Here is a 15071-nt window from a genome sequence, read left to right as displayed (position 1 = left end):
AACTACTATAATACTGCCCCTATATACAAGAATATAACTACTATAATACTGCCTCCTATATACAAGAATATATCTACTATAATACTGCCTCCTATATACAAGAATATAACTACTATAATACTGCCCCTATATACAAGAATATAACTACTATAATACTACCCCCTATATACAAGAATATAACTACTATAATACTGCTCCCTATATACAAGAATATAACTACCATAATACTTCTCCTATATACAAGAATATAACTACTATAATACTGCCCCCTATATACAAGAATATAACTACTATAATACTGCCCCCTATATACAAGAATATAAATACTATAATACTGCCCCCTATATACAAGAATATAACTACTATAATACTGCCCCTATATACAAGACTATAACTCCTATAATACTGCCCCCTATATACAAGAATATAACTACTATAATACTGCCTCCTATATACAAGAATCTAACTACTAGAATACTACCCCTATATACAAGAATATAACTACTATAATACTGCCCCTATATACAAGAATATAACTACTATAATACTGCCTCCTATATACAAGAATCTAACTACTAGAATACTACCCCTATATACAAGAATATAACTACTATAATACTGCCCCCTATATACAAGAATATAACAACTATAATACTGCCCCTATATATAAGAATATAACTACTATAATACTGCCCCCTATATACAAGAATATAACTACTATAATACTGCCCCCCCTATATACAAGAATATAATTACTATAATACTTCCCCCCTAAATACAAGAATATAACTACTATAATACTGCCTCCTATATACAAGAATATAACTACTATAATACTGCCCCCTATATACAAGAATATAACTACTATAATACTGCTCCCTATCTACAAGAATATAACTACTATAATACTGCCCCCTATATACAAGAATATAACTACTATAATACTGCCCCCTATATACAAGAATATAACTACTATAATACTGCCCCTTATATACAAGAATATAACTACTATAATACTGCCCCCTATATACAAGAATATAACTACTATAATACTGCTCCCTATATACAAGAATATAACTACTATAATACTACTCCTATATACAAGAATATAACTACTATAATACTGCTCCCTATATACAAGAATATAACTACTATAATACTGCCTCCTATATACAAGAATATAACTACTATAATACTGCTCCTATATACAAGAATATAACTACTATAATACTGCCTCTATATACAAGAATATAACTACTATAATACTGCCCCCTATATACAAGAATATAACTACTATAATACTGCTCCTATATACAAGAATATAAATACTATAATACTGCCTCTATATACAAGAATATAACTACTATAATACTGCCCCCTATATACAAGAATATAACTACTATAATACTGTCCCTATATACAAGAATATAACTACTATAATACTGCTCCCCTATATACAAGAATATAACTACTATAATACTGCCCCTATATACAAGAATATAACTACTATAATACTGCCGCTATATACAAGAATATAACTACTATAATACTGCCCCCTATATACAAGAATAGAACTACTATAATACTGCTCCTATATACAAGAATATATCTACTATAATACTGCCTCCTATATACAAGAATATAACTACTATAATACTGCCGCTATATACAAGAATATAACTACTATAATACTGCCCCCTATATACAAGAATATAACTACTATAATACTGCTCCTATATACAAGAATATAACTACTATAATACTGGTCCTATATACAAGAATATAACTACTATAATACTGCTCCCTATATACAAGAATATAACTACTATAATACTGCCCCTATATAGAATATAACTACTATAATACTGCTCCTATATACAAGAATATAACTACTATAATACTGCTCCTATATACAAGAATATAACTACTATAATACTGCCGCTATATACAAGAATATAACTACTATAATACTGCCCCCTATATACAAGAATATAACTACTATAATACTGCTCCTATATACAAGAATATAACTACTATAATACTGCTCCTATATACAAGAATATAACTACTATAATACTGCTCCTATATACAAGAATATAACTACTATAATACTGCTCCTATATCAAAGAATATAACTACTATAATACTGTCCCTATATACAAGAATATAACTACTATAATACTGCCGCTATATACAAGAATATAACTACTATAATACTGCCCCCTATATACAAGAATATAACTAGTATAATACTCCTCCTATATACAAGAATATAACTACTATAATACTGCTCCCCTATATACAAGAAAATCACTACTATAATACCACCCCTATATACAAGAATATAACTACTATAATACTGCCCCATATATACAAGAATATAACTACTACAATACTGCTCCTATATACAAGAATATAACTACTATAATACTGCTCCCCTATATACAAGAATATAACTACTATAATACTGCCCCTATATACAAGAATATAACTATTATAATACTGCCCCTATATACAAGAATATAACTATTATAATACTGATCCTATATACAAGAATATAACTACTATAATACTGCTCCTATATACAAGAATATAACTACTATAATACTGCTCCCCTATATACAAGAATATAACTACTATAATACTGCCCCCTATATACAAGAATATAACTACTATAATACTGCCTCCTATATACAAGAATATAACTACTATAATACTGCCCCCTATATACAAGATTATAACTACTATAATACTGCCCCCTATATACAAGAATATAACTACTATAATACTGCCTCCTATATACAAGAATATAACTACTATAATACTGCCCCCTATATACAAGATTATAACTACTATAATACTGCCCCCTATATACAAGAATATAACTACTATAATACTGCCCCCTATATACAAGATTATAACTACTATAATACTGCCCCCTATATACAAGAATATAACTACTATAATACTGCCCCCTATATACAAGAATATAACTACTATAATACTGCCTCCTATATACAAGAATATAACTACTATAATACTGCTCTCCTTATATACAAGAATATAACTACTATAATTCTGCCCCCTATATACAAGAATATAACTACTATAATACTGCTCCTATATACAAGAATATAACTACTATAATACTGCCCCTATATACAAGAATATAAGTACTATAATACTGCCCCCTATATACAAGAATATAACTACTATAATACTGCTCCTATATACAAGAATATAACTACTATAATACTGCCCCTATATACAAGAATATAACTACTATAATACTGACCCCTATATACAAGAATATAACTACTATAATACTGCCTCTATATACAAGAATATATCTACTATAATACTGCTCCTATATACAAGAATATAACTACTATAATACTGCTCCTATATACAAGAATATAACCACTATAATACTGCCCCTATATACAAGAATATAACTACTATAATACTGCTCCTATATACAAGAATATAACTACTATAATACTGCTCCTATATACAAGAATATAACCACTATAATACTGCCCCTATATACAAGAATATAACTACTATAACACTGCACCTATATACAAGAATATAACTACTATAATACTGCCCCTATATACAAGAATATAACTACTATAATACTGCCCCTATATACAAGAATATAACTATTATAATACTGATCCTATATACAAGAATATAACTACTATAATACTGCTCCTATATACAAGAATATAACTACTATAATACTGCTCCCCTATATACAAGAATATAACTACTATAGTACTGCCTCCTATATACAAGAATATGACTACTATAATACTGCCCCCTATATACAAGATTATAACTACTATAATACTGCCCCCTATATACAAGAATATAACTACTATAATACTGCCCCCTATATACAAGATTATAACTACTATAATACTGCCCCCTATATACAAGAATATAACTACTATAATACTGCCCCCTATATACAAGAATATAACTACTATAATACTGCCTCCTATATACAAGAATATAACTACTATAATACTGCTCTCCTTATATACAAGAATATAACTACTATAATTCTGCCCCCTATATACAAGAATATAACTACTATAATACTGCTCCTATATACAAGAATATAACTACTATAATACTGCCCCTATATACAAGAATATAAGTACTATAATACTGCCCCCTATATACAAGAATATAACTACTATAATGCTGCTCCTATATACAAGAATATAACTACTATAATACTGCCCCTATATACAAGAATATAACTACTATAATACTGACCCCTATATACAAGAATATAACTACTATAATACTGCCTCTATATACAAGAATATATCTACTATAATACTGCTCCTATATACAAGAATATAACTACTATAATACTGCTCCTATATACAAGAATATAACCACTATAATACTGCCCCTATATACAAGAATATAACTACTATAATACTGCTCCTATATACAAGAATATAACTACTATAATACTGCTCCTATATACAAGAATATAACCACTATAATACTGCCCCTATATACAAGAATATAACTACTATAATACTGCACCTATATACAAGAATATAACTACTATAATACTGCCCCTATATACAAGAATATAACTACTATAATACTGCCCCTATATACAAGAATATAACTATTATAATACTGATCCTATATACAAGAATATAACTACTATAATACTGCTCCTATATACAAGAATATAACTACTATAATACTGCTCCCCTATATACAAGAATATAACTACTATAATACTGCCCCTATATACAAGAATATAACTACTATAATACTGCCCCTATATACAAGAATATAACTACTATAATACTGCCCCCTATATACAAGAATATAACTACTATACTACTGCCCCTATATACAAGAATATAACTACTATAATACTGCCCCCTATATACAAGAATATAACTACTATAATACTGCCCCTATATACAAGAATATAACTACTATAATACTGCCCCCTATATACAAGAATATAACTACTATAATACTGCCCCCTATATACAAGAATATATCTACTATAATACTGCCCCTATATACAAGAATATAACTACTATAATACTGCCTCCTATATACAAGAATAAAATTACTATAAAACTGCCCCTATATACAAGAATATAACTACTATAATACTGCCCCTATATACAAGAATATAACTACTATAATACTGCCCCCATATACAAGAATATAACTACTATAATACTGCCCCCTATATACAAGAATATAACTACTATAATACTGCCCCCATATACAAGAATATAACTACTATAATACTGCCCCCTATATACAAGAATATAACTACTATAATACTGCTCCTATATACAAGAATATAACTACTATAATACTGCCCCCTATATACAAGAATATAACTACTATAATACTGCTCCTATATACAAGAATATAACTACTATAATACTGCCCCTATATACAAGAATATAACTACTATAATACTGCCCCCTATATACAAGAATATAACTACTATAATACTGCCCCCTATATACAAGAATATAACTACTATAATACTGCCCCTATATACAAGAATATAACTACTATAATACTGCCCCCATATACAAGAATATAACTACTATAATACTGCCCCCTATATACAAGAATATAACTACTATAATACTGCTCCTATATACAAGAATATAACTACTATAATACTGCCCCCTATATACAAGAATATAACTACTATAATACTGCTCCTATATACAAGAATATAACTACTATAATACTGCCCCTATATACAAGAATATAACTACTATAATACTGCCCCCTATATACAAGAATATAACTACTATAATACTGCCCCTATATACAAGAATATAACTACTATAATACTGCCCCCTATATACAAGAATATAATTACTATAATACTGCTCCTATATACAAGAATATAACTACTATAATACTGCCCCCTATATACAAGAATATAACTACTATAATACTGCCTCCTATATACAAGAATATAACTACTATAATACTGCCCCCTATATACAAGAATATAACTACTATAATACTGCCCCCTATATACAAGAATATAACTACTATAATACTGCTCCTATATACAAGAATATAACTACTATAATACTGCCCCTATATACAAGAATATAACTACTATAATACTGCCCCCTATATGTGGGTAACATGACTACAGAAAATCACTTACGCTGTGAATATAGTAGGATCTGGAATTCCAGAAGAGCACAAGTAAAAAGTTGTATTACATTTTCTACACCAAGTAACTCAAAAACCTCTTTCACCGGAAAGTCAAACAGTGGTAACTCGTTGGTGCTCGGCCTCTGACAGATAATCGGCTCGTAGACCCCTGAAAACTTTAGGGACCTCCCAGCCGGTGGTAGAGGAACCTCATAGAGGATGTTATAGATGTAGCTCTCTAGTGGCAGCGGCGGGGGCTGCGGGGAGGTCACGGCCTGGTGAAGCTGCCCCAGGACCTTCTTACACGCCGTCATGAAGGACATGGGGGCGATCAGACATATGCACTTGGAGACGTACAATGTGTCACGGGTGATGTCGTAGGAGTTGAACCGCTGCAGCTTGGTCACAGATGAGTCGTTGAGGTCCTCCGTGCAGTTTGTGCTGACGGTGCTGCCATTGGTGGCGGACATGTGGATGATGTCATACTCTGCGTTGTGCATATGGTACAAGGTCTGCATGGCGCTGCAGATCTGCTTGCTGGTGACTTCCTCAAAGAAGGTGAGAGCAAAACCAAACGTCCTGGACCCATCCTCCCGGGTGATGATGAAGGAATGGAACTGAGGATTTCTGCCGTCCGCCTGAGTCTTGAATGACAGGCCCTTGGGCATACACAGCTGTGAAGACACCACCACAGACTCCTTACTGTTATTGCACATCAGTTATTATTTTAGATCAGATACTCCAGTCACATTCAAAGCTGCATTAAAACCGTGCTGCTGTACTGTTAGCTCTCATTGCTGCTCCCGGATGGTGACAAACACCCTAATCAATTAATGTGAAAAAAAGCTCTGTGACAGCCGATCAGATAAGATGTTAGGAGGCTGGAGAATAGTGAATGCAGCTCTGGATATATCTGGAGTGTAAGGGTAAGTTTACGAGGAGCGTAAATACTGCAGATTTTCCGCTACGGAATTTGTTGCATAAAATGGGCAGCATGATACAGTAACAGCAGAGCGGATGAGATTTGAACGAATCTCCTCCACACGCTGCTTAAATGATAAGCGGAAAAAACGCTCCGAAATGGACCTGCGGCGCGTTTTTTTTAATTCGCGGCCTGTCAATCGTATTTGCATAAACGCTGTTTATTTGTTGCAGGTTTTTTTCATTAAATTCAAAACCTGTAACAAATAGCCGAAGAAAATCAGCAATTCCACCGCAAAAAACGCAACTCAGAAAAAGAAACAAACTTATACTTACCCGGAATTCTGTGTTCCTCCCTCCATGCCGGCCTCCTGGGATGATGTTTCAGCCCATGTGACTGCTGCAGCCAATCACAGGCCAATCACAGGCTGCAGCAGTCACATGGGATGAAACGTCATCCCAGGAGGTAGGGCTGCGGGACGGCGGAGGGACGCGTCGCCATGGCTACGTACGTATGAATCATTTTTTATTTTATTTTCTAGGTGCAGTTTTCCGCAGCGGACATTCTGGTGGAAAACCTGCAGCAGAATTTGGTGCGTTTTTTCAGCCCAAATTCGCTGCGGCAACAGGGCGGATACGCGGTGTGCTTTTACGTAGCGTATCCTCCCTGTGTGAACGTACTCTTAGACAGGATTTTACAGCAGAATTGTGAATGTAGCTCTGGATGTGACTGGAGTATAATATTACAAAGGATCAGGAAAAGATAATAAAAGCAAAATTGTAAAACTTTGAGGGCTGCTTTTTTTTTTTTTTTAATAAATAGGTCGGTCGGTGTGATTAGTGTAACTTCCTAATTAGTTTTTATTAAAATGTATTTTTACTTTTTAAGATACAGCTGTTTTGTCTTCTCTATACAGAGCAGCTGTAGAGTTCGCTATTCATTGAATCCGTCAGTCCCGCGGACCTGACGGGTTCAGTGTTGGTGGGTCCTGCATGTCTCGGACACTGAACCCGTTAGGTCCGCGGGACTGACGGATTCAATGAATAGCGAACGATACAGCTGCTCTGTATAGAGAAGACAAAACAGCTGTATCTTAAAAAGTAAACATAATTTTTAATAAAAACTAATTAGGAAGTTCCACTAATCACACCGACCGACCTATTTATTAAAAAAAACGTGTTCATAGCCTTTAAAGTTGCTCAACTAACCTGCGCTTCACATAAAGAAGACATTACATGAAAAACCAATGAAAACGCCCAAGTATGAAGATCGGCCCGTCCACATACCATGCCCACCGCGTCCTGGTCAAACGCATTCCACTCCACATTTTCAGGATACCGTGCCAGGACCTTTGACTTAAAAGTGCGTCTGAGGGGGGTCTGCTCGAAATTCTCTCCTGTAAGGGAACAATGACACAAGCCGAGAGGTGAGAGAAGCCGCAGGTCCCCGGAAACAGCGAGGACAGCAGTGAATCAGCAGATCAGTGACACAGAAACGCCTCCGTGCTCCAGACTACAGACTGCCACCTGCCAGAGTAAAGCGCGTTAGCAGAATTATCTAAGCAGACATCTGTTAATTACTGAAACGCATCGACACACAGCGGAGCCTGAACCCTGAGCTGCAAGAAAACATAGAGTGGAGGGGAATGGGTGACGGACCGCCAGATGATGTACAGGGGGTGTCAATGAGTGGATCATTCAGTTCCCATTGACTTCTGGGGGAAAAAACATTCCGGCACAGACCCAGGAAACTATTGCTTTTATTTATATAAAAAATGATAAGAAAACGGGGACGGAGTCCGTGACCCGGGATCACTGTGCGGCAGCAATACTCAGGGCCGCAATTATATCAATACCAATCAGAATATCTATCCAGATAGTGGGTTCAGGGCTGAAGGATCAGCTTCAAAAATAAAGTTCAGAGATTAAAAATATCATTTTCTGCAGCGCAGTGAAGGACGAGCTGATGTCTTACAGAGAATCAGAAAACAACACTGCAGCGAGAAAGTCAAAATTAGGACAGACGCACAGGAAGAAAAAAAAAGCAGAAGATGATTACGTTCCGGAATCTGAAGAGAAAGCGCTGAGCTCCGCTACAAATAGAGGAGGCTAGGAGCAGCACAACGTCAGTAAGAGGCTAGAAAGCTCAACGACAGTGAGAGGCTAGAAAGCTCAACGTCAGTAAGAGGCTAGAAAGCTCAACGACAGTGAGAGGCTAGAAAGCTCAACGTCAGTGAGAGGCTAGAAAGCTCAACGACAGTGAGAGGCTAGAAAGCTCAACGACAGTGAGAGGCTAGAAAGCTCAGCGACAGTAAGAGGAAGGAAAGCTCAACGTCAATAAGGGGCTGGAACGATCAACGTCAGTAAGGGGCTGGAAAGTTCAACGTCAGTAAGGGGCTGGAAAGCTCAACGTCAGTAAGGGGCTGGAAAGCTCAACGTCAGTAAGGGGCTGGAAAGCTCAACGTCAGTAAGGGGCTGGAAAGCTCAACGTCAGTAAGGGGCTGGAAAGGTCAACGTCAGTAAGGGGCTGGAAAGGTCAACGTCAGTAAGGGGCTGGAAAGGTCAACGTCAGTAAGGGGCTGGAAAGGTCAACGTCAGTAAGGGGCTGGAAAGGTCAACGTCAGTAAGGGGCTGGAAAGGTCAACGTCAGTAAGGGGCTGGAAAGGTCAACGTCAGTAAGGGGCTGGAAAGGTCAACGTCACTAAGGGGCTGGAAAGGTCAACGTCACTAAGGGGCTGGAAAGGTCAACGTCAGTAAGGGGCTGGAAAGGTCAACGTCAGTAAGGGGCTGGAAAGCTCAACGTCAGTAAGGGGCTGGAAAGCTCAACGTCAGTAAGGGGCTGGAAAGCTCAACGTCAGTGAGGGGCTGGAAAGCTCAACGTCAGTGAGGGGCTGGAAAGCTCAACGTCAGTGAGGGGCTGGAAAGCTCAACGTCAGTGAGGGGCTGGAAAGCTCAACGTCAGTGAGGGGCTGGAAAGCTCAACGTCAGTGAGGGGCTGGAAAGCTCAACGTCAGTGAGGGGCTGGAAAGCTCAACGTCAGTGAGGGGCTGGAAAGCTCAACGTCAGTGAGGGGCTGGAAAGCTCAACGTCAGTGAGGGGCTGGAAAGCTCAACGTCAGTGAGGGGCTGGAAAGCTCAACGTCAGTGAGGGGCTGGAAAGCTCAACGTCAGTGAGGGGCTGGAAAGCTCAACGTCAGTGAGGGGCTGGAAAGCTCAACGTCAGTGAGGGGCTGGAAAGCTCAACGTCAGTGAGGGGCTGGAAAGCTCAACGTCAGTGAGGGGCTGGAAAGCTCAACGTCAGTGAGGGGCTGGAAAGCTCAACGTCAGTGAGGGGCTGGAAAGCTCAACGTCAGTATGAGGCTGGAAAGCTCAACGTCAGTATGAGGCTGGAAAGCTCAACGTCAGTATGAGGCTGGAAAGCTCAACGTCAGTATGAGGCTGGAAAGCTCAACGTCAGTATGAGGCTGGAAAGCTCAACGTCAGTATGAGGCTGGAAAGCTCAACGTCAGTATGAGGCTGGAAAGCTCAACGTCAGTATGAGGCTGGAAAGCTCAACGTCAGTATGAGGCTGGAAAGCTCAACGTCAGTATGAGGCTGGAAAGCTCAACGTCAGTATGAGGCTGGAAAGCTCAACGTCAGTATGAGGCTGGAAAGCTCAACGTCAGTATGAGGCTGGAAAGCTCAACGTCAGTATGAGGCTGGAAAGCTCAACGTCAGTATGAGGCTGGAAAGCTCAACGTCAGTATGAGGCTGGAAAGCTCAACGTCAGTATGAGGCTGGAAAGCTCAACGTCAGTAAGGGGCTGGAAAGCTCAACGTCAGTAAGGGGCTGGAAAGCTCAACGTCAGTAAGGGGCTGGAAAGCTCAACGTCAGTAAGGGGCTGGAAAGCTCAACGTCAGTAAGGGGCTGGAAAGGTCAACGTCAGTAAGGGGCTGGAAAGGTCAACGTCAGTAAGGGGCTGGAAAGGTCAACGTCAGTAAGGGGCTGGAAAGGTCAACGTCAGTAAGGGGCTGGAAAGGTCAACGTCAGTAAGGGGCTGGAAAGGTCAACGTCAGTAAGGGGCTGGAAAGGTCAACGTCAGTAAGGGGCTGGAAAGGTCAACGTCAGTAAGGGGCTGGAAAGGTCAACGTCACTAAGGGGCTGGAAAGGTCAACGTCAGTAAGGGGCTGGAAAGGTCAACGTCAGTAAGGGGCTGGAAAGGTCAACGTCAGTAAGGGGCTGGAAAGGTCAACGTCAGTAAGGGGCTGGAAAGCTCAACGTCAGTGAGGGGCTGGAAAGCTCAACGTCAGTGAGGGGCTGGAAAGCTCAACGTCAGTGAGGGGCTGGAAAGCTCAACGTCAGTGAGGGGCTGGAAAGCTCAACGTCAGTGAGGGGCTGGAAAGCTCAACGTCAGTGAGGGGCTGGAAAGCTCAACGTCAGTGAGGGGCTGGAAAGCTCAACGTCAGTGAGGGGCTGGAAAGCTCAACGTCAGTGAGGGGCTGGAAAGCTCAACGTCAGTGAGGGGCTGGAAAGCTCAACGTCAGTGAGGTGCTGGAAAGCTCAACGTCAGTGAGGGGCTGGAAAGCTCAACGTCAGTGAGGGGCTGGAAAGCTCAACGTCAGTGAGGGGCTGGAAAGCTCAACGTCAGTGAGGGGCTGGAAAGCTCAACGTCAGTGAGGGGCTGGAAAGCTCAACGTCAGTGAGGGGCTGGAAAGCTCAACGTCAGTGAGGGGCTGGAAAGCTCAACGTCAGTATGAGGCTGGAAAGCTCAACGTCAGTATGAGGCTGGAAAGCTCAACGTCAGTATGAGGCTGGAAAGCTCAACGTCAGTATGAGGCTGGAAAGCTCAACGTCAGTATGAGGCTGGAAAGCTCAACGTCAGTATGAGGCTGGAAAGCTCAACGTCAGTATGAGGCTGGAAAGCTCAACGTCAGTATGAGGCTGGAAAGCTCAACGTCAGTATGAGGCTGGAAAGCTCAACGTCAGTATGAGGCTGGAAAGCTCAACGTCAGTATGAGGCTGGAAAGCTCAACGTCAGTATGAGGCTGGAAAGCTCAACGTCAGTATGAGGCTGGAAAGCTCAACGTCAGTATGAGGCTGGAAAGCTCAACGTCAGTATGAGGCTGGAAAGCTCAACGTCAGTATGAGGCTGGAAAGCTCAACGTCAGTATGAGGCTGGAAAGCTCAACGTCAGTATGAGGCTGGAAAGCTCAACGTCAGTATGAGGCTGGAAAGCTCAACGTCAGTATGAGGCTGGAAAGCTCAACGTCAGTATGAGGCTGGAAAGCTCAACGTCAGTATGAGGCTGGAAAGCTCAACGTCAGTATGAGGCTGGAAAGCTCAACGTCAGTATGAGGCTGGAAAGCTCAACGTCAGTATGAGGCTGGAAAGCTCAACGTCAGTATGAGGCTGGAAAGCTCAACGTCAGTATGAGGCTGGAAAGCTCAACGTCAGTATGAGGCTGAAAAGCTCAACGTCAGTAAGGGGCTGGAAAGCTCAACGTCAGTAAGGGGCTGGAAAGCTCAACGTCAGTAAGGGGCTAGAAAGCTCAACGTCAGTAAGAGGCTAGAAAGCTCAACGTCAGTAAGCTGGATCTTTTTGGATGCAGACTGGTTATTGAAGCTTGACTTCACAGACGTAACCCGAGTTCAGACACGAGGATACAGAAAGAGGGGAGCAATATTGAATGAGAGAACGTGTTCATAAAACCAACACAGATTTAGACTCCATCTTGGATGTGTGAGGTCACTATTGTGAAAAGCAGTTCATTCATTACAAGAGGTAGAGAAAAATATCAGGGATGTTCCAGTCTTTAAATAAAGCTTAATCATTGAATGAAATGTTCGAATTGTCCTTGTTTTTCTGCTGATTACCATTTTCAAGATCTCTGCTTCACGTTTTGCGTATGTCTTATTTCCAGGATTTCAGGTTGAACTTTTAGGGCTTATTCAGACGAACGAGTGTAAACTCTGACGTGAAAAACTGTCGTTTATCATGTCCGAGTCGCACCCGTGCGAGAAACGTTTTCACGTATCCCTTATATACATTAATCTATAGAGGGATCTGTGAAAACGGACAAATATAGGACATATTTTTTTTTATTAACGGGCCCTTCACATGGTCCGTCAAATAAAGCTCCACAGAAATACATCAGCCGTGAGAGGGCCGTCACACAGACTACATATATATGTTGGTCTGAATAAGCCCTTAGGCTGGCTAGACACATTAGATGCAGGTCGGCCAAACCTGCCAATTTCGCCGGGACCGGAGTCCCGACTCTCCCCCGACCGCAGATGTTGCAGGAGAGAAGGGTTGGGGGCATGTTCAATTTCAACATGCCAATCCTTCTCTTCATTAGATAAACCGCCAGCAGAGGAGTGTGGTAGCGGCTTTCTCCGAGATCACATGCTCAACCGAACCGAGCGCGCTAGTGTACGGCGGGGGAGGGGAGAGGAACAGCGGGCAGCCGACAGCTACCTAGAATGTATGGCCAGCTGAAGGCTCTGTTCACATGGCGTTTTTACCCTTCATTCGGAATAGTTGCTTTCCCACCGCGATGCCAAGAAATGCCCGGTATACCTCAGCTCCTCGCTTTTTGTTAACTGATTGGGAATACGTAGGCGGCTGTGACTTCCTATACGGCGGTGTACGTTTGGTTTTTTACGTTTTTTTCATGGTAGGCCAAGGGCGACTTCTACTCACGACAGAAACATCAAACACGAAGTAAACACAGCCGTATCCACGCTGATACATTATAGCAAACAACTAGGGCATGATGTAAACAATGTTCCTATTCACTGGCAGCAAGCAGAGGCAATGATTAAACTTCATTTACAGAAGACTGTACCGGCCCTTTTAAGAAATAATAAGTAATACTAAGAATAACAATGGAAAACACACATCCAAGATGTCGGCACTGATGCAGCCGTTCAGGATTCTACATTGCTCTTCCGATGTTAGGCGGAATCCTCCTTTAAGGAACGTCCTCCATGCTGAGACTACATCGAACACAGGCTTAGGCATCCAATGGCTATCCAGGTTTTGTAGAACTACTAGTCCCAGCATGGCAGTCACTGGTAGCCCCAGCCTGCGGGAGTCCTGACTCTAGAGCGGTTTTAGTAAGGCTTCCGGCTGCCGCTCCTCTGATTACCTTCCGGCGCACTGGACTGGAACCGTCCGAGGCCATCTCTGTCTCTAGAGGCGCGTATGTACTCACACAGGGCTAAACACAATAATAAAACAACAGGATTATCAGCACAGAACAATCATCAATCACACCCCAGGACCCCCAGAGATCACGGGCGCAGCGGTGTTACTGATGGTAATCACAGGGGGTGTCATATTCACTATTTCCCGGCACTGTTGCACCCCCCTATCTGGGAGAAGTCCATAGTTACAGTACATGAGTAGAATTCCAGAAATTCAGTGAAGACCGACACAGGCAGAAAAGCAAGTGAGAGGGAGTGGGTTAAAGGGGATGTCAAACAATAAGAAATTGAAGGCCTACCCATCAATATCTGATCGGTGGGGGTCCGAGTCTTGGTACCCTGCGGCGGCTGACAGTAACGGTCTTTTCCCATTCACTTGAATAGGAGGCCGTAATACTGGGAATCGCTGCTACAAGGGTGTTGGCGTTTTACAGTGCGGAGCAGTGACAGGAATGAAGGGAAACAAGCAACGCGGCCCCTTTACAACAGCTGATTGGTTGGGTGTGCCGGTAGTTGGACCCTCACCGATCTGATATTGACGGCCTATCCTTTTTTTTCTCACTGGAAAACTCCTTTAAGAAAGCGATCAATGAATTATCCAAAGTTCATAGTAAAAACCGACATCCCTTACACTGTTTATGCGGAATTCCAGTTGTGGAATAAAAATTGCACTTGGTGTGAAAACCTTTGAAAACGATTTTTTTGAAAATATAAAAAACATTGTATCAGTGCGATTGGCGCAACTTTGTAATTACTTTTTATTACAAAT

General features: G+C 40.4%; 1 protein-coding gene across 6 annotated transcripts in view; it reads right to left on the bottom strand.

Moving 5' to 3' along the window:
- DENND5A (DENN domain containing 5A) overlaps positions 1 to 15071 on the bottom strand; it is a 44929-nt gene that overhangs the window by 25329 nt on the left and 4529 nt on the right. For 4 of the 6 annotated variants that reach the window (XM_075838172.1, XM_075838173.1, XM_075838176.1 and 1 more), the window contains exons 2-4: positions 14245 to 14316; positions 8404 to 8513; positions 6206 to 6869 (exon numbers count right to left, since the gene is read on the bottom strand). In XM_075838172.1, coding sequence (XP_075694287.1) covers positions 6206 to 6869; positions 8404 to 8513; positions 14245 to 14316 — 846 coding nt within the window. The remainder of the gene's footprint in view (positions 1 to 6205; positions 6870 to 8403; positions 8514 to 14244; positions 14317 to 15071) is intronic. The other 2 variants (XM_075838174.1, XM_075838175.1) reach the window with 1 other exon arrangement.

This window comes from Rhinoderma darwinii, chromosome 9 (assembly GCF_050947455.1).
Source record: "Rhinoderma darwinii isolate aRhiDar2 chromosome 9, aRhiDar2.hap1, whole genome shotgun sequence".
Lineage (NCBI taxonomy): Eukaryota > Metazoa > Chordata > Amphibia > Anura > Rhinodermatidae > Rhinoderma > Rhinoderma darwinii.
The sequence above is the reverse complement of the archived record's forward strand: the minus strand, read 5'-3'. Positions and strand labels throughout refer to the sequence as shown.